The 19,664-nt window shown below is 30.8% G+C and overlaps 2 protein-coding genes and 1 long non-coding RNA gene across 4 annotated transcripts in view; 1 reads left to right on the forward strand and 2 right to left on the reverse strand.

Annotated features, from left to right (window-relative positions):
• Nucleotides 1–866: 866 nt before the first annotated feature.
• LOC145970882 (peroxidasin) lies at nucleotides 867–10,476 on the reverse strand. Of its 2 annotated transcripts, XM_083097934.1 has the most exons (8): nucleotides 9,842–10,472; nucleotides 6,371–7,142; nucleotides 5,418–5,845; nucleotides 4,300–4,547; nucleotides 1,973–2,222; nucleotides 1,666–1,784; nucleotides 1,411–1,570; nucleotides 867–1,240 (listed from the first exon to the last, which is right to left on the reverse strand). In XM_083097934.1, exons 1-8 carry the CDS (start codon nucleotides 9,895–9,897, stop codon nucleotides 1,168–1,170), a joined length of 2,106 nt encoding a protein of 701 aa, XP_082954060.1. In that variant the 5' UTR covers nucleotides 9,898–10,472; the 3' UTR covers nucleotides 867–1,167. The 2 variants fall into 2 exon arrangements, with proteins under 2 accessions (XP_082954060.1, XP_082954069.1); XM_083097943.1 differs by lacking the exons at nucleotides 867–1,240; nucleotides 1,411–1,570 and having other exon boundaries at nucleotides 1,956–2,222; nucleotides 9,842–10,476.
• A 285-nt stretch (nucleotides 10,477–10,761) lies between these two features.
• On the reverse strand, nucleotides 10,762–13,462 carry Prp3 (pre-mRNA processing factor 3). The gene is made up of 5 exons (XM_083085704.1): nucleotides 13,136–13,462; nucleotides 12,782–12,993; nucleotides 11,911–12,694; nucleotides 11,446–11,803; nucleotides 10,762–11,352 (listed from the first exon to the last, which is right to left on the reverse strand). The coding sequence occupies exons 1-5, from the start codon at nucleotides 13,281–13,283 to the stop codon at nucleotides 10,953–10,955; spliced, it is 1,902 nt and encodes a 633-aa protein (XP_082941830.1). The 5' UTR covers nucleotides 13,284–13,462; the 3' UTR covers nucleotides 10,762–10,952.
• Nucleotides 13,142–19,664, forward strand: part of LOC145963665 (uncharacterized) — a 30,466-nt gene continuing 23,943 nt past the window's right edge. Inside the window, exons 1-2 of the long non-coding RNA XR_014436226.1 lie at nucleotides 13,142–13,591; nucleotides 13,718–13,877. This is a non-coding gene — a long non-coding RNA (uncharacterized LOC145963665). The remainder of the gene's footprint in view (nucleotides 13,592–13,717; nucleotides 13,878–19,664) is intronic.

The following is a 19,664-nucleotide window of genomic DNA, read 5'->3' on the forward strand; positions in this document are numbered from 1 at the left end:
TGCTACGTTAAGTACTTGTAAGCGAAGTAATTCGAAAAAATAAAGAAATATTCAATAGAGACTCTACATCAATATATAAGTATTTCCGGATTTCAAAATGGTCGTCGATTAGAGTACTGATGTAATTAAACAAGAAAATTACAAATATGTAATTGAATTGAATTAATCATCCGCCGAGATAGAATGGAATATTATCTCTTTAATAGTATTTATTTATATTTATCGATATGAACACAATGTTAACTAATGAGTATAAATACAAAGAAAAAAAATCGAGGTAAAATTAACTCCGCTATATTAAAAAAAAAATAGCAACTTTAACCTTTCTTTTGTTCAATATGAAATTTGCATTAACAATAGTGTCCATTGTATTGTTATATAATTATTAATTATATTATATAAATATGCTTATGTTAAATTGTAATTTTATTTGATGAAGAGAGGGAGGAGGGGGAGACAGCAATATACACGTTGAAGTTAGAATAAATTAAAGTCTTAAGACTAAACTCAACCGAAATATAAACATATATTACAGAAAATGCTCTATTCAATCGATTAAACTGTTTGCTCTTTTAAATTATATACATTTTTCATTACTTCATCAAAATTGCAATAACGATAGTTTGCAATAAAATTATAACGAGTAATACAACAAAATGTGTATTAACAAATAATTGTGCATATTATAGAAATGAAATGGAGATCATTATGAACAGTTTTCTCTTTTTTTGTTATGTAAAATATTAAAATTATTACAACACATATTATAAACTTAATTAAATTTCTATCTCAATGTGTGTATCATGAAAATATATATATATATATATATATATATATATATATATATATATATGAACGATTATATTTCTAACTATGTTCTCTCTTTCTTTACTTAATGAAATCTTTTTTCTTTTCTATTACCTTTGAAATTAAATTAGGAATGCAATTTCTTTCTGATTGGTTGTCAAAAACAATTTACAAGAAGATGATTAAGATTTTAAATCTAATTTAACAATATATAATAATTATAGTTTTCTCTGTGATAATGAAATTTTTAAATATGAGAATAGTAAAGCAGAATATCGCTGATTTTAATCAAACATGCAATCTCTAATGTAATCAGGAACAATGTTATTTAATATGAGCAATGTTAAAATTTGATGAGATTTAAATTCTTTCTTTCCAAGCTGCAAGATCCATGGCTCCTTTTATATGGACTGTACAATTTGTCATATTATTTCTGAAACATAAAAGAGAATATTTAAATATTATATTATTATAATCACAGTAAAAAATAAATATTATATTACTATTATTATATTTAAATATTATGTTACTATAATAATTAGTTTAAAAATTTGCTAAAAAATTTAATTTATTTAAAGATATTTAAAAATTGATAATAATTACAAGAAAGGATCTTTTAAGATAAAAGCTCTCGGTTGCATCCATTGTAGTCTATCACTATTATGGCATAAAATTTGTGCCATAGTATTTTTTCGTATTTCTTCCAACTGCTTTATTGTAAATGAACCAGGAGTATTTCCATTTTCGTACCAATATCTGTCACCTGCATAAAAGAATTATGAGATGATAAAATTTTAAATGGGTTATTTTAAGTTTGCATATAAAATGCGTAATAAACTAAAATTAAGCTATATTTACCTAAACGGATATTCCGAAATGTTCGCCCCAATAAGCAAAGAAACGTCGGTCCGAGAACAGAATCAGGTATTGGTGCTTCCGAAAGTGCTCCAGTTACTAGATCTATATTTTGTACATTTCTATAAATTAAATAAAAATAGATTATTGAAATATAATATGTAAAATATTCTAAAAATCGTTTTAGAACATATCATAAACTATTGTAGAATCTGATAATCGATTTATTTTAAATCGCAATCATAAAACTGTGCAAATTCAAAAATATGATAATCTGCATTACTATATCTCACCCTATATATCATCTTACTTGTAGACTGTTCGAAGTCTCTCGATAGTATCTTTAGCCATCGTATCTTTAAGATCATAAAAATCAATGAGATTCGGCAAATCACAGAAGCTTCGCCATTTGGCATAGGACGGCAAGCCATGATCTCTTCCCTGTTGTATAATTTGCGCGGCGTAATCCACGGCTACGTCTTTGGTTTTCCCATCGTGGAAATATCGGTCCAAGAGTATTTCGTTCAAGCCCGGAGGCAGAGGCTTCCTAGAATGTCCCGCTGTTGCGAAAATTAGATCTTGCATCCTAGATCGTCATTAAAACCAAGTTCTCATGGGACAATGTGTATATCGTGTGATAGTAGATCTTAGTAAATTTAATAACAAATGCATAAAATTTTTTTTTTTTTGAAAATTTAAACGCACGCGAATTAAAGAAACAAGAATCACACGATCTATATAACATGAATGCAATAATACTTAAATTTGCTCGAAAATTATTTATTTATTTTTATTTTTTTATTTTCAATATTATTATATTACGCGAATCATTTTCCTTCATCGACGTTATAATTTATGAAAGTTAAATATAACATTTTCAAATAAGTAAAAAAAAATTTCAAATATGTAAAAATGGTTCAAATGATACAAATCTAATAAGAAGTAAAGGAAGGCTAGGAACCAAAGATGCTGAGTCCTTTTTAAAGTCAAATAATATTATGTTCTTCTTATTTGTGACTTTGAAAAGGAGCAGGAACCTGATCCGGAGCAGGATCGAAACGTCGTCGACAGCACACTTTAAACATATACTTTTGCGCTTCTTATTGTATGTAAGTAGAACAACTTTACAATCATAATATATTATTACTATCACGCACCATTACCTGCGTCTTTGGTTCCTAGCCTTCTTTTATTTCTATTAGATTTATAATATTTTCTTTCTCTTTCTTTTTCTTTCATGTGCCAATTTCAAGAAAAGTATGTCAGTACTAAAAAAATTTTAGATCGTATAAGAGTGGAATCGTTCTACGAAATAGTTTTCGAGATATAAAATTTTTGAAGCAGTAAACCCTAAACTTTTTCTTTTTACTTCCAATTGTTCCCAAATGATGATTGGCAGAGATCTAAGATGTGTACAAAAAAAGTTTAATATTAACTTTTTACGCGGAATTTCTTGAATCACGCGCGCTCGTAAAATTTCGCAAAAGGCATCATTGTGATTACAACATACCTTTCACTGATGTGTTACATTCTTTTCCGCTATGTAATTAAAAAGTTTGCGCGTGCTATTGTTCGTGCGAAGAGCGATGGAAGTGTTCTGTGAACTTTTATAAAATTGTCATGTCAAAGATTCGCGCAATCTTTGCTCGCACAATCCACTTTCGTTAGATGATGTTTGATCTCGATTTTAGGAAAAAATATCGTAAATGATCATTTTTTGGGCAATTTAATTCTATGATGATATTCTTTTTCTCTCTCCCTCCTCCCTTTCCCTCTTTCTCTCTCTTTTAAAAAAACAATACGAGTTATATAAGAATTTTCCTTTTGTAGTAATATTTTCTTCATGATAGTCTCATAACGTTATTGTTTCGAGAAAAAGTGAAAGGTAGGAATGTTTAATAAAGAGTTAAGTCAATTTTGTAATAATTGTGTAGAAGCGTGTATGCACGCGATGTATGACAATAGTAATCATAGTTAATTTATTTGAGACAATGATATTCCTATCGTTATAAACTATAATGCAATGAGAATCCCTGCTTGATTGGAATGTATTTCATTATAATGAAATACTAAATACATCATGGATGCATTTTCCTTCATTCAAGATAACTTTCTTTATTTTTTAAATGTTCTTAGAAGTGTGACAGGTAACATGATTTTTATCTATAGGAAGAAACGCAATTAGCTTGATTGCCGATATTGTGCAGCTTTCTTGATGCATAATTTGAATGACATTCATTATTTGACAATGTAAAAAAACAGGATTATAATTCAAAAATTAATTTAAAAAATATACAAAAAATAAAATGGACATTAGATATAATTCTAATTCATGAATAATGATTTATAGATGATAAACAAAGGATAAAATCTTAGATATTATGATAAGATGTAGTTTAAGAAATAAAATTGCTGATATAAATATCATGATATTCATTATTGATTATAAACGCGCGATAAATTAATCATTAAAATATTTTAGAAAATTTTTCTGTTAGCTTCTTTTAACGAATATTTAGTTAGAATATGTAACTATTCTCTCAGTTTATTTTTTATATTCTGTTTTATATTTCAGTATCATGCGCGATAAAATTTCGGGTCACCCTGGCGTTTTGATGGCGAGTAATTTCAACTGACCTGTAGCTCCGACAATCAACCGATCGATCGCGCCAGCCTCGTAAAATTCCTGCGGCGAATAAAAAGCTGATAGTAAGGATCTTTCGCCAGACTTCAACGATGATCGTGAGTCAACTAAATCCAGGGTTTTCGGAGTCAGTGCGGCGACAAAGGAGAGCCCGGCCGACGCTGCCGAGTTCGAAAGCGTCGCATCCACGCGGCTGTCGTAGCCGCGGAAAAAGCCCCGTTGCATCAAACGTAAGTTGAATCTTCACACATAATAAAACGAAAGATAAGGAACGCGATACTATATATGGATGTGAGTTGTGTCTTGAAAATTGCGGGGGTCGATGTAACGTGACGTAATCTCATTACGTCATGTTTCTCGTATGATACATAGAATTTGGCATTGTTTGTAAGGGATTCTTCCTCGAATTTCTTCCTAAATAATTAAATAATTAAATAATTAAATTTTAAATAATAGAATAATAATTAAATTTTCAAGATACGCAACTATTATCAATATCATTAGTGCTGAATCGATTAAGAATTACAATCATGGTCATTATAAATTGATTTGAAAAAGGTATTAATCCGAATGAGGTAAAAAATAATAATTTAGTTTATAAACATGTGAATAATTGAAATAAGTTGAAAAAATAAGTTATAAGAGAATTTGATATATGCTCTTACATAAAATATAACACATGCATATGTTACAAATGAACTCATGTTTTCATATATTAACATTTAACTATCTTCCATCATATATGTCAGCTGTTGCAATTGGTTTTCGTAATGATTTCTTTTTCTATAGAAAGTTACGTTAGACACTAAATAGAGTCATCAGAATGTAATGTCAGTTTAATTTATAACGATTATAGATTTCTCCATAAAATTATTGCATCAAGCCATTACAATTATCGAGAAACATGATTCTAATACAGCTCTCTCTCTTTCTCTCTCAGATATAAAAGAGTAAAATGCATTGATCCAATAATAATTAACATATAATTTTTTAGCCTTGTTCTAAATGTTCAAACAAATGTTGTATGTTGGCTGTTATTTACTATAATTTTTAGCGGATTATGTTTACGTTTCTTATAAATGAAATATAATTTAGGAGAAATATTACGTACTTGTCGAGGGCACGTTCTCCGAAAATGATAGGTAGAAATTCATTATAAGTTATATGCTGCAGCTCGGCGATAACAATCCTCCTTGCTTCTTGATATAATCTTTCGTCATCCCAGTGAGGGTTCAATCGTTCAAGTTTTGCAGCTATCCGGTTATGCTCCCGTAAGAATAACACGTGCATCAAAGTAAGACCCGGATTCTCGTTTACCCTAGAATCGCCGCTAAAGAAACACGGGAATGCTTTACTTGCGCTTCGACAACTTTCGTATCTTGGCGAAGCCATCGGCAAATTCTTCCTCTGTGTATTTAGCAAACCGCCCTTGCCTGATCGTAGAGCTTTAGCCGTCTCTTCGGAACTACCGTAAAGCGGTGATAGATCCAGATAGGAAGACGCCTGATTAGTCTGTTGTCGTGGTCCCAACTTGCAACCCTAAATTAAATGATAGCTAACATATATGTGAAACTTCTCTTTGATTTAATCATCAGAGCTCTTTTTGAAATATATCAAAAACTCTAAAACGTGTAAGATTATTAATCTATCAAAGTATCACTGTATCAAGATTTTAAAAATGGAATGCTATTAGTTCACAAAAATTGAAAATATTTTCTTGAAAATTCAATTTAAAAAAATATTGCAAATTTCAGGACACATTTAGCGTTACAATCTGTAACGACAATACTCTCACTTTTCTTTTTCGTTTATTATCTTTATGATAAAGAACATTTATATCCGCTTTTTAAATAGCTATATTATATAATTAAAATATTATTAGCTATATTATATAATTAAAATATTATTAGCGCTCTTTTAGCAAACTTGTAATGACAATTCTTACATATATCTCAAAAGATATTAAAATATGTTGGGATCAAAATTCTTGCATAATAATGTGAATAAATCGTAGGGACTGATATCTAAGAGATTTCTCAAATATAAGAGATTTTATTTAATTACGCGTAATGAGCTTCCTGGATGTGGTGCCGATCTCGAATACTCCATACAACCGACCGGCTGTTCCGCGCGGATCGGGAAGCACTCTGGATGAAAATTCTCATAATCAACATTACAACACTTGAGTCTAGTGCCGTCCGGCAATTCCATTCTGGGTGTATGCGTTAAATCGTGAGCAAGGAATTGACCAAAAAGCGCGGTGAGTGCCATTAAATGAGGATGCTTAAGGTCCAATCCTCCTGAATGTATTTTCGAGGAGATTTCCCTCGCACTTGGTAGCTTCGTGTGGGGCAGGGAAACACCGTCCTCATACTCTGGTGGCAAAAACCTCACGTAAGCCTCCAGCGCTGCACCCCAAGTTGGATGCAACGGATTATTGCATCGACCCGTGTGTGTTCTGTAACGGACATCCGTCTTTTTACACTCGGACATCACTCGTAGGAAGCTGGGCGAGTCTGGACAGAGGACGGCTGTCACCGTTGGCAGAAGCAAGGACGCTTGATCCGATGACATATTAAACGCTTCTACGAGCATCACCGCCATCGTCTCAATCCGCAGGGCTTTCCTCGAGAGATTTTGAGCGCCTTCGGTCATCTCGTGAGATGCACCAAGAAACCACGATGGTGAATCTCGGCTGAGATGCGTCTGCGAGTTCATGATCGTCCGTTCCGCCTGGCTGTATCTCTCCATAGAGAGGTTTGTGCGCTTACCTAGATCCTGCAGCATCCTGGGTGGCAAGGTCGTAGCTCCGGCAAGTGTCATTAGAGCGAGGAATCTGTGAATCGGAAAGGAATCTAAAGATAGAAAACACCCACTTATCTGTGCATAGCTTAGTGCCAACGAGTGCCGTCGCGGTGAACGCTTTCGAAGCGAAATGCGCTGTGAATGCACTTATGTCCCGTACAATACATCTGCATTGTTACCCAATAATCGTTATGCAGATTCAATGATTGCAGTATTATCTAATTTAGCAATGATGCGATACAATCATTGGAAATACAATTATAGGGTTATATACCGCAACGATAAAGATAATCATGTGCTTGTGTATCCGCATTGTAAAAGGATTAAAATGAATGTCAATAAAAGTATCTTTGCTACATTATCTGCTACAGACTCGCGCAAGTTTTAAGGTCACGTTATATTGAACTTTATTGATCCAGATAATAAACTAGACTTGATTTATTTCTCTATTATTGAGATGTTACTTCGCTATTGCTAATATTCTTTCTATATATTTTAACTAAAGATTTTATTAAAGATATTATATAGATTTTGATAAGATTAAACATGTACATAATGTACAGCAGTCGAGAGAAGAAGCTTCATTTAAGAATTCGAGAGACCTTAAATAATTCGATTTACGACAATAAAACGATACGTGACAATAAATAATATTGAATAGAAAATATAAATACATAATTTTGTTTTTACGCAATTTATCACACCATCACGATGAATTGCGAGAAACCTTGTCTATTCGATGGCATTTCGTCTCGCTATATTAGAAATATTGTTCTTATTATTAATTGTATTTACCGTAACAAATTCATTCATCAACTCAAGCATCTGCGATTCTCGACCATACTAGCATTTTTTACGATGTAGCATAAGATTGAAATAGATCTAAGCGACCTCAGAAGGAGGTCGAATAGAGCTGACATTTAAAATCTTTCCTGGTTCTTTTGTGAGTTGTTTTACGTAATCTTCTTTATTCCCATGATTAGCGTTCGCGTGAATCGATGGAAACAATCACTTTGGTGCACGCGAATCGATCACTCTCAATAGTGATCGATTATCTCTTACCGTTAATCTCCTTATCGACCCGGAACTTTGATGTTGTTGGAACACGAGCATGCATTTTACGAACGTGAGGGAGATTTGCGGTGATTGAAGAATCGATAAAAGCGACAAGATAAATTACGCACAATTACATTGCATTACAGCATTATTGATATATATTCTTTTCATAATAATATCAGTTATATGCACATATAAGGAAAAAAAGAAAAAGAGAGAAATCATTAAATATATTACTTCTCTTATTACTCAAATTTTTAATTACTGATTTGAAAGTTCTCGTGAAATCAAATAAAAAAATGTCTTACTCTTATTCTTTTATGCTAAGCTTACACATCAATTTATCAAAGTTTTTAACTTTGCTATTTATTAAAGTTTATCTCGATTTAATAAACATCAAAAATTTCAATAATATTATTTTTAATATTTGTTAATGTTTAATCAGGTTACATTATTGTGAAAGATTGCATGGTAAGATTTGAGTGTATATTATTTCTCTAAAACATGAAAATCATGATTGATGTTCTTAATCTTCAGCTGCATATAATTATCTTAAAATAATATATTATTATCAGAAATTATATAAGATATTAATAATATATTATTATTAATATAAATAATATTAATAATATTAATAATATATTATTATCAGAAATTATATAAGAATATTATATAAGATTGTAATCTGGATATTTTGTATTACATACAGAATAAAAATATGCAATGTAAAGCTCTATCGACATAGCATGCAATTGATTACAATAATTATAAAACAATTAGTTTTGTGCCGCCCACACGATGACATTGCACACCGATTGCAGACTTTAACAGTTCTGTACAACATAATCGATAACCTTTGATGAAATAATGAGCTAAGAGAAATGTATCTGAATACAAATTATATGCCAAGACATGAGACCAAAGATGCTAAGGCATTCACACTCACAAAGTTTCATAACATTGCCGTTTCACTGTTTACGATCGTTGGGATAGAACGTACGATCTAATTACTCGATATGTAACATCCCGCGCTTAATCAACCTCTGGTTTGAAACAGGTAATAATATTACGGAATTTATACTAGGACAATATTCAGTTATGCAAGAGTATTGTTTTTGCGCGCGGAACAATTACTTTTACATATTCTATGTTACAGAAAAACTTTTAAAAAATTTTTAAAATAATGAGTTGTTACACATATAGATACACACACACATATACCGATTGGTTTTATGAAACATATTAATGTGTATAATTCAGAATAATTATGACTGAATTTTAAAATTTTCGCACATAATTTTGAATTCTTTTATTCACGATCCTCATTTCTTTTATAATTTTTGATCGCTCATGTAATAATCTTAACAAAATTATTCGGATTTTCAAAGAATATATTTTCTGTATAATTATAAATTATCTGTTCTTTATTATCTAATAACTATGAATTATTAATTGTAATAAAATAAATATATACATTTTTATTTAAGTTATAAATTTATAATTATAGTTTGTTACATATACTATTTCTCGATATGTGCAAAGAACCGTTTTTGCAAATGCTAACAAATATTATTATTAAATCACAATTTATCGTTTTATATCAAATTTTAATAAATTTAAATAAATAGTATTAATTATATTTGTTAAGTATAAAATACGATTGAAAGAACTCACCGTGATGTAAAGATGAACAAGCCACCTGTGGCGATGCTTCTAGCAGGAATCAACATTTTTCTGGAGATAGTGCGTGCGATATCCTCGCAACGTAAGGATCTCACTCACGTAGTTAATACGCGATGGCATTCATCTGCCTGGGACGATTTCACAAGAGTCGCACGCGCGAGAACAGTGTGCGCGAGAACGCACAGCGGTAATCCTGAACTGAGAACGATGCTCGAACGAAAGTAAAACTCAAGTCTACCCTGTATGGTCTATCCCGGAGTGGGGTTCAGCCAGGATCGCAGCAATGCATGGTATCAATGGTGCACGATACATCGAAGTATGACATGCACATGCACCTAGTAAAAGTACATCATTGCACCGGCTGCAGCTGCCGGATTAGTATTATGAGCGGGACTAAGGTTCGCCTTTCTTATGGCTACGTTATTGGGAATCGCGGTTTCAAGGTCTAATATATGCACACTCCGCACCTTTGTGCTTGCAACGCGATATGCATAGATCGTGCGTGTTTGTTTGCATAACGCTATAACAATAACCGTAGTGTCTGTTAATTAATGCGCTTGATGGGCTTAATAATCACATTTGCAAATTAAAATTTCTTGAGACACCGCTTGTGATTCATCCCGATAATTGCAAATATTTTTTCATCCATTACTTTCTCTACTCTCTATGTCAATAAGATCATTAATAATAAATCATGAAAGTACATCGCGCCATGATGAAATCGAATGATTATCTGTTTTTAGTAAATTTTTTTCCAAAATTTATCTACATTAAAAATTAAAATAACAGAAAATCAACATCAAAATAATTTTCATACCAAAAAATAGTGTGTAAAAGAAACTAGTCAATTTTTTATCATTATATATAATGTAGATATTAGATTATACTGAACTGCTGCAAATAGAAATAAATTTCCAGAAGCAGTGAATTTTTATTTTTATGTTCAATTTGTCACGATTACATATTTTTGTTATAATTTTATCTATAGTTCAGAACTTAATAATAATTATTAAGTACAGAACTTTTATTTATTATTTGATTTGCATAATATCTTTGTGTATTAATTAATTTACAAGAGTAATTTAATTTACAATATTATATTTTAAGAGCGTACTTCATCTGTATTATCAAGAACCGCCCCACTATAGGCTAAATCCCAATAATGCTCCACTTGATGCTTTTTGAAGTGCTCTCGAGCCATTTTTTCAATTGGGCATACTTTAAACTTAATTTCTCCAAAATGTCGCTGCTTACTTGTACCTTCCCAAACAAGAACACATCTGTTCGGTACATCATTTCCATCATTATCCTTCACTATATCCTCTTCCCATTTAATACGATGCATCATCAGTCGTTTATACTTAGCTTGCTGTTTTATCCCACCTTCTACTACAACAACATTACAGTCTCGGAACAACATTACGCAGCCAGTAAGATAGAGCTGTTTCGCGTTAGTCTCCACTTTGAATTTCTTTGAGGCATTGTTGACAAGATCGCGTATTCTATAAAAATATATTTATATCTTATGTTATATAAATTTATATTTTATATATGCATACGCACACAACATAATATAAAATTGTAAACATATTTACCTGTAAACAGCGACATGTACACCAAGGCTAGTATCTTCTTTAAGTTTTCTCGCCTTTTTTTCGCGACGTTGATCAGCAGTGAGTCTGCGTGCTGCATTTGCATCTTCATGAGCCTTTAATCTCTTAGCCATTTGTTGTCGAACATGAGCTTCTATTTTCGTAGGATCTTGTACAGCTTCAGTCCCTAAAACTCGCATGAGATTAGAAATCCGCAACTTTGGCTCTGGTGGTGGTTCTAGACCCAATCGAATTTTTTCCTGCTCTTCCTTCCACGTCTCTCGCCTATTTTGTCTTCTTAATTTCTTACGTTCCTTTTTTGTGAGAAATACAGGCATGTATATTGGTTTCAAAGGATCCGCTGTAAGAAATATCAAAAACAATATTAATTGTATATATACAACACAATATTAATTGTAAATATATATAAAAAAATATATCAATAAAATAAAAGTAAAATAAACATACTTGGAGGTCGCATTTGTGCTGGATGCTCCACTAAATTTGTAATAGCCAAACTTTTGATTGTTGTGGACTCATTCTCATTAGGATATCCATTAGTTAATATAACAGAATCCCACCATTCTATATTAGGCACATCTTCGGAGAGAGCTTCAGTTTTAGGTGCAATTAAAGCTAATTTAGTTGCTGAACTAATCCCTGTTTTTCTAGCAATTTGACTGATTTCATTTTGCAATTTTTCTAATTGTGTCTTCATACGTATTCTCTCTGCCAATTGCTGAAATTTCCCTGGTTCATGAAACTTCAATGCACGTTTACCACGCATTGCTGGTTTTACTCCTATTCTGCCATCAAAGAACTGAGTATCTTGTATTTCTTCTGGACCTTTCGATTCTTGTAATTGAGCCTTAAATTCTTCTCTTTTCTTTGCACGTATATTAGCTTTTAAAGTAGGCACTACTTGAGTAAGTTGTACTTCTTTGCCTGTTATGTCTACTGTTCTACCAGATTCATCTAAGATTAAAGGAGTTGGTTTATCTGGTACATTAATATTAGCAAGTAATCCTGAACTTAACTTATTTCTGATCTGCGCTTGCAATGCAGCTATTTTTCGTGCTTTGTCTGAATCTGTTTTACTCAATAGGCCTTGATTATACATGCTTCCTACTGTAGGTAATGTATCTCGTCCTTTAAACAATGGTTTTGCAGAAACATCCTCCTGCTTTATTGCTTTTAAAGCTCTTTTTCTTTCTTCTATTTCTTTTTGTGCATTAGCCATCATTTGCCTTATCTAGGTAGAAGAATATATACAGAAAAAATAAAGTTAAAAGAGATTAGCATTTCAAATATCTTAAACTCTAATAAACAAAATTAATACCTTGTCTGCAGAAAGCTGAGGTTCTACAGTTTTCTCATTTTTTGCTTCATCATCTTTAAATCTCGATTTCTTCGCATCTTTTTCTTTATCTTTATCTTCAGAATGCGGCCGCTTCTTGTTCTTTTGAGCTGCTTTAGTGTCATCATAAATTGTAAATATTTTTTCTGTTAATTTGGAAGCTTTCTTGTCTTCTAATAAGGCTGATAATTTATCTATAGAATTCAAAAAGAGAGAGTGCATATATAAAATTGTATACATATGTATGTGTGTATATATATATTTTTTTTTTGCTTTCGGTGTTAATGTTAAAAATTGTACAGAATATAGATTGATATATTATTTTCTATTACTAACCTGCTGTTTTACGCTTATCATAGCCAGAAGTGATACAATTGATAGCAGTAGTAACAATTGCTGGTTCACTGAAGCCGAGGAACTTATGAACCGCTTTCTCAATCTGTGGTTTTATTTCGTCCACCTCTTTTCTCGTTAAATACGACATTTTTCTAATTTGATATCATTTACGCAAACAATAGCCTACAATTTATATATTAACGAAATTTATATTTTCACAATATAACCTCTCTTTTTCCCTCTTTGTTAAGGTTATAAATGCCACTTCTCTATATACGCACGGCTTGAAATTAGTCTCGTTCAGTAAAGCCAATAATCGCACGACCATTGATGTTTCGAGCTGGACTTTCTCTTTTGCGCATGCGCATGCAGCTGCATTCACGGCTTACGTTGTGCATGTACGAACGTATAGGCGGTCTGCAGTGGAGATGAAGACAATATAATAAAATGATTAAAGTAAGTAAATAAATATTAATATTATATAATATTATTTCGTATCTCTCTTGCATTTATATAACGTGTAAAGTAACTTTGAGAAATGGAATAAGTAAAATAAATAGTTTTTTTCTTCATTTCAATTAGATACTGTATTGGCACCGCGCTCCCTGCATACGCGGCAAGATAGGAACCGTTGAGCAGCATCATTAATTTTCGTCTTTGGAACCAACAAATGGATCCCAGATAGTAACAAGATTCAACAATTTGTTTTGCTGAAAGTGCCGCAACATCGAGACTTCGATCAGTGAGTAAAATATTACTCTTATTTTGCGCTTAAAATATGCGCAAATATTGACAAACTTTTTTAAATTTAGGATTTACTATGGCATCATAAAATTGTACAATTAATGCTTGATTATTTTATTTTAATTATATTTGATTATTTTTTTTACACGTACAATTTTGCTATGATTACAGCTATAAAGCTATATAATTATAGTACAATCTTATTATACATCTTAAATATTAAATTATAAATAATTAAAATTTATTTTTATTTTTATGTTATTATAAAGTATAAAAGACAGTTTTGTTTTCTCTTAATAAGTTATATTGTTTTTATATTGAGTTTATCAATTGAGTTAATTTAATAGATATATTTTTTATAAAATGTACATTAAAATACATATTTAAAAAAGATGTAAAATGATATAGATAAAGAATAGATTATAGTTAATTGTTAATCACAATTTACAAATTCTTATTGGTAGATTCTTTGTGTATTCTCATATGGACTAATAACATGATTATTATTTTTCAAAATTTTTTTATCTATTTTATTGATGATGGTACTTATACTCACATATCTCTTTAGAACCGAGAAAGGCCCTCTCAAGAGAGATTTAAATTCATAATTAGCTTCATGTTGATTCTTGTTTAGATTTTCAAATTTGAGAAATTATGTATCATAATACATTGAATGCTATTGTTTCTGCATACATCGTGTGAATAGACGAGAAATTTACACGTTTGATCACAATATATTTATTATTATAAGAGTTAGTGTGTACATAAATTTAAAATTATAAATTATGCATGGTAATTTATATATTTAATATTTTATAAAGAGATGTTGCATTATAAATTGCAATTTTTTTATTATAACAAGCATAAAAGCATTATTTTTCAGATTTTTCATTTCTTCTTTGAGATATATATTAATGATAATAATTTGCAATACACACTTGTTGTACAAAGATTATAGAATATATTGAATTTTTGAAATGAGATATTATTGTTAGTACGAAGAGTAGAGGGAACTAGAAATATATGAAATAGAAAAATAAATATTATAAAAACAAATAATAATACAAATGAATTTATTTTTACAAATAATAATTATTTATTTGGAGGAAAATTTATACTATATGTTTTATTACTAATTGATGATTCACTATGTTTATATTACTAATTGAAAGAGACATTTAATAACATTTAATTGATTGATCTCTGAAATCTAGAATACTAAGCGCAAAAGCGCTGAAATTTTTTTATATAATTATAACAATATGCTTTATTTATTTAGAAGAATATTTATGCTATCCTAATTAAAAATGAGACATTTGGTAATATCGAATTGATTGATATAAAATGTTAAGTAGAAACGCTAAATTTTTTTGTATAATTACATCATCTATTATAATAACATGGTCTAATCAGAACATTGCGTGAGAGTCGAGAATTACTGGATTCCAACACCCGTTCCGACCGCTTTCAATAGTTTCGGTATGCTACCAAAGCACCAAACAATCAATCACTATGCATCTTACGGCCGCTCGGAGAAGACTTACAACGTAACGTGATGTTGCTAGAACGAAATATACGAAGGTGCAAAGGACGAAAGCGGTTGCGAGGGTGGTGGAATGGCAGTGGACCGACAACCGCAAATGAGAATGGCAGAGGGAACTACGCTGTTCCACGCTTCTCTAGTGACCGATGAGGCCAATTCTGCGAACCACATTTGCTCCGTTCTGAGGCTGTTGCTCTAAACTTTTCTGTTGATTGAAATGAAGGAATTGGAATTTCGCATCGAATTTCCTTTGTTCAGGTTAGACATCAATTAGACTTAATTGGCATGTACGGAGTGCCATAGAATATTATCGTATATTTCTGTTACTAGCGAGATACTAGAATAATTATGATGATTATCATTAATCAGACAAATTATAATGATTAATATCACGCAGTAGTTAATAAATGAGTATCTTAGAGATAAGTATTTGATAAGATATCATAAAAGTGTTTTTTTTATTTTCATTCCTTTATATGCAGGGTATACATTAGTCGTAGGGTTGATCTTTTATATATCTTTTATAAAATAGCTTATAGTTGTCTGAATTTTTTTACAATGAATTGAAAACTCCTATAAAATTGATTATCGATAGATGTACTTATAATATATGTTCATGCATGTATTACAATAATAAAAGTTTGTATGTTAATAATTGTTTTAATTTTTGTCTCTTCTATTTTTAAATGATGTTTAAATTGCAAATGTTTTAATTGCACATATCGCGAATACATATGTCGATGGTCAGTTTTATATGAGTTTTCAATATACAGTTTTTGACTCAGGCAATTACAAATTACTTTATAAAAAATTGGAAACAACGCTATGATTAACGTATGTTTCACCTGATACGAGATCAATCAAATACTTTCATGTTTTTTTATCGATAAAGTATTTATTTCTAAGATAATTACTACGTAATATTCTATAAATAAATATTTTCAAGAAATTATGAAATTAAATAAAAAAATTAAAATTGAGTAAAAAAATTATTAATAATATATTTGTTTTGATGCTATAAAATGTGAATTTTGAACATAAAAATATTCTAAGCAGAATAAATTACATCAAAATTTATAATTGTGGATTATAAATACAATATTAGAATCAACTAATATATGAAATTTATGTAAATTTTTATAGATACTGCAAAAAGAGAAAGATATGTCGTCGCAAACCAATGTCTAGTCATCTAAGTTTAAACTTCCAACTATGGGTACTCATGCAGGTCGCTTGATTTGTATTCTCTAGTAAAAGTTGCGCCATAGCTATCTGTTAGGCAAATTACTACAAAGTAACTGGGACTGACTGTTGATACGGAACAGGTTATCTAGCGTGAACGTAACATACAGTTTCTGAATCCAGTTTGTAAAATCAAACTTTATTCTAGCTACAAAATTCAGTTCAGGGTAAAGTCGATCATTTCAAACTTTTCTTGATAGACGTTTCATATAAAAAACATATGATTTGAATCATGGTTGTAATTTCCCAATGCTATTTTCACATAAAAAATTTTATGTCGAAAAATGCGTAGAATTGTATGAATCGTTGAATTATAAGCAGACATAAAATGACAAACGGAAATAATTCAACAGAATAAATTAAGAAAATAATCAATTCCTTCATTTGACAATATATTTGCATTGCTTAAATCTCTTCTTGTTATAAAAGAATTATGAATCGTAAAAATTTCACATTACTTATGTAATTCTATTTTAGAAAAATTTCAATAGTTATAAAAAATATATAAAACATAATTATATGTAGGACAAATAATATAAACGTAGTATATATTTCCCAAATCGATTCGAATATCAATTAAAGTCTGATACCAATAGTTATTTTAACTTTTACGTAATCTGTTTTATGTCACACAAATCATAAATAAAGAATATACATTTCAAGAATCTTGCATCCTCTTAAAACAGATTCTGCAGACGATGCACCTTTTTGGAATAGTCCAATATTCTTTTTTACGATCGCGTTTTGCTTTGCTCGGTTCTTCCTGTAGTCCGTACCTATTTCCGCAAAACCATAAAATTGCGGTGCTTCAATTTTCGTATCTTGATTATACAAACAAATGATAGGATTCAGAGCATTTATCCATAAGATACCGTTTAATTTACGAATCTTGATAAAATTATATTAACCAACAACATCTAAAGAAAATGAGCTTATATCTAGTTTACCTTGTAATTGACACAACTAAATTTAGGAGAAATAAATAATCTGCAAAACTTGCAATGCAAACAAGAATACTTTCGTTCAATGACTCACTTTTAATAAAATAACATCTGCTAGCAGACAAAAGTTTTATTTAGTTTGGTTACTGCTTTTTCTCCTTAAATTTGATCGAATATAGTTTTATAATATCAGATAGAAATTTTTGCTATCCGTAACAATAACGGTATATTATGCGTACAATTATGCGTACGGATATCGTAATCGCATGCTGAGCGAGTATCCAGTCCCTATGTATCGAGTCAGTCGTGTTTCTTCGTAAATTTAACGATTTTGTCGGTAGACGTGGGCACGTCCCGAAATGATGTACGGTTCGTTCGTATGAGTCGGCAGCTAATGCTCTAATATGCGCAAAGGGTGCCATGCCCGTGTCACGCGGATTACCACTAATTGTAGTTTATGCTTTATACTACGCTATTCTCTTGTACGGCCGTTGGGTATTCGATGTATTAACGGAGATCTCGTATGTGCGTCCGCACACGAGGAGACGATCGTGTATCTACACATCACGTGCGTGAAGATATGTGATAGATTGTATATGCGTATACGTGTTAGTGAACGTATGATAGGGGTTCCCAAATTTTATGATTATTAATCTTGAGCTTATCAACTTTATGAGAGAAATATTGTTATTTTTCATTATTCGATCTAATAAATCCTTGCTCATAATTAAAATTGATTTTTTAAAATCATGAGATGTTTCTTTTGTAAGTTATATATTTATATATTTTTTCTTTAATTTATGAATTTAATGCATATTATGAATAAATAGGAATCGCATTTGTTTTATTTTATTTATGGATATATATTTCTTAGCAGTTTAGTTGTGTATTGTAGTTTTTCTAACGTAGAGTTTATTAATGATAGAAATATAATATATATTTACATAGAATGCTGAAAAAGCTTAGAAATAATTATTATCTCGATTATCTTATTAAGTAAAACGGCTGCATAAGAAATTGACTAAATGTTATTTTATTTGATAATATATTACTCTATTGATAAAACATAACAATTGCCTATATAATTATGCGAATGCAATATTTAGCATACCATATCACGTGTGTTATCATTATTAATTTTTCAAACAATTATAAAGTTACCCCACGTGATACAGAGATATAAAATACAGAGAGATAAAAAGAAAGAGAAAGAGAAGGCTCTCCTCTTTCTTTCTCTTTTTCTGACGGAAAAAGGAAGATACGTTTCTCGACATGACGAAATTAGTACAGCCAAGAAAATGATGTGTGCAATGCGACACATGAGCGGTTGAGCATTACTGTGATGCTGCTGCACACGCGGGGCTCGGACTTCCTCGGCTGTCATGTCATCCCAGACTAAAATAACCGGGCACCGCACCTCTGCCTCGCAATTAAGCGCGGCTGTATCTACCGGTTATATGCAACACACGATCTCCCATCTACGCAGAGACGTGTACACAGGTGTGTGCGAATGCACGGGGGACTGCTTCGCAAAGGGTGCTATTCACAGTAACATCCGTGACTCCTAAGCACGAATCTTGCTAAAGAAGTCCTCACTTATTTTAAATTTCATCGCGCTTTAAGATACCATCGTTCATATTATTCGGTAAATACAGAGAGATTGGGGAGCATTTAAATACTGGAGCATATTTAAGAAATATAGACATTGCAAAATAGAAAGTTTTTATGTACGTCGGAGAATCTTGAAAAACACAGGCCAAAAATATATTGTGAGATGCACGATACATTTAAATTGTTTGTATTTATTTTAGTACGCGTTCGGATATATCATTTATTTTTTTCTCCAGCGAGTCGATTGATATTCCTCTTTTCTTTCAAAATTTTTTAAATAACGTTTCTACTTAATTTGCTGCAGAAATTTTGATTTTAAAATATTATTATTTTTAAAATATAAATATTTTTTCAGAATTAAATATATTGTGCAATCTCTCTCTCTCTTTCGTGTTATATAATTTCATTTTTTTTCAATTAATGTTCGCATGGTGCGCGTATTTCCTTC

The sequence above is a fragment of the Camponotus vicinus genome, unplaced genomic scaffold (assembly GCF_025532165.1).
Source record: "Camponotus vicinus isolate PSW18456_S1 unplaced genomic scaffold, iyCamVici1.0 SCAF_1, whole genome shotgun sequence".
NCBI lineage: Eukaryota > Metazoa > Arthropoda > Insecta > Hymenoptera > Formicidae > Camponotus > Camponotus vicinus.

Coding starts and splice junctions, on each gene's coding strand:
- Prp3 (XM_083085704.1), bottom strand. CDS start 13,283: ATGTCGTATTTAACGAGAAAAGAGGTGGACGAAATAAAACCACAGATT. Junction 12,994..13,135: donor TGATAAGCGTAAAACAGCAG/GTTAGTAATAGA, acceptor TGAATTCTATAG/ATAAATTATCAGCCTTATTA. Junction 12,695..12,781: donor CTCAGCTTTCTGCAGACAAG/GTATTAATTTTG, acceptor TCTTCTACCTAG/ATAAGGCAAATGATGGCTAA.
- LOC145970882 (XM_083097934.1), bottom strand. CDS start 9,897: ATGTTGATTCCTGCTAGAAGCATCGCCACAGGTGGCTTGTTCATCTTT. Junction 5,846..6,370: donor ATCCAGGAAGCTCATTACGC/GTAATTAAATAA, acceptor CATTTAATTTAG/GGTTGCAAGTTGGGACCACG. Junction 1,241..1,410: donor ATCTTAAAAGATCCTTTCTT/GTAATTATTATC, acceptor TTTATGTTTCAG/AAATAATATGACAAATTGTA.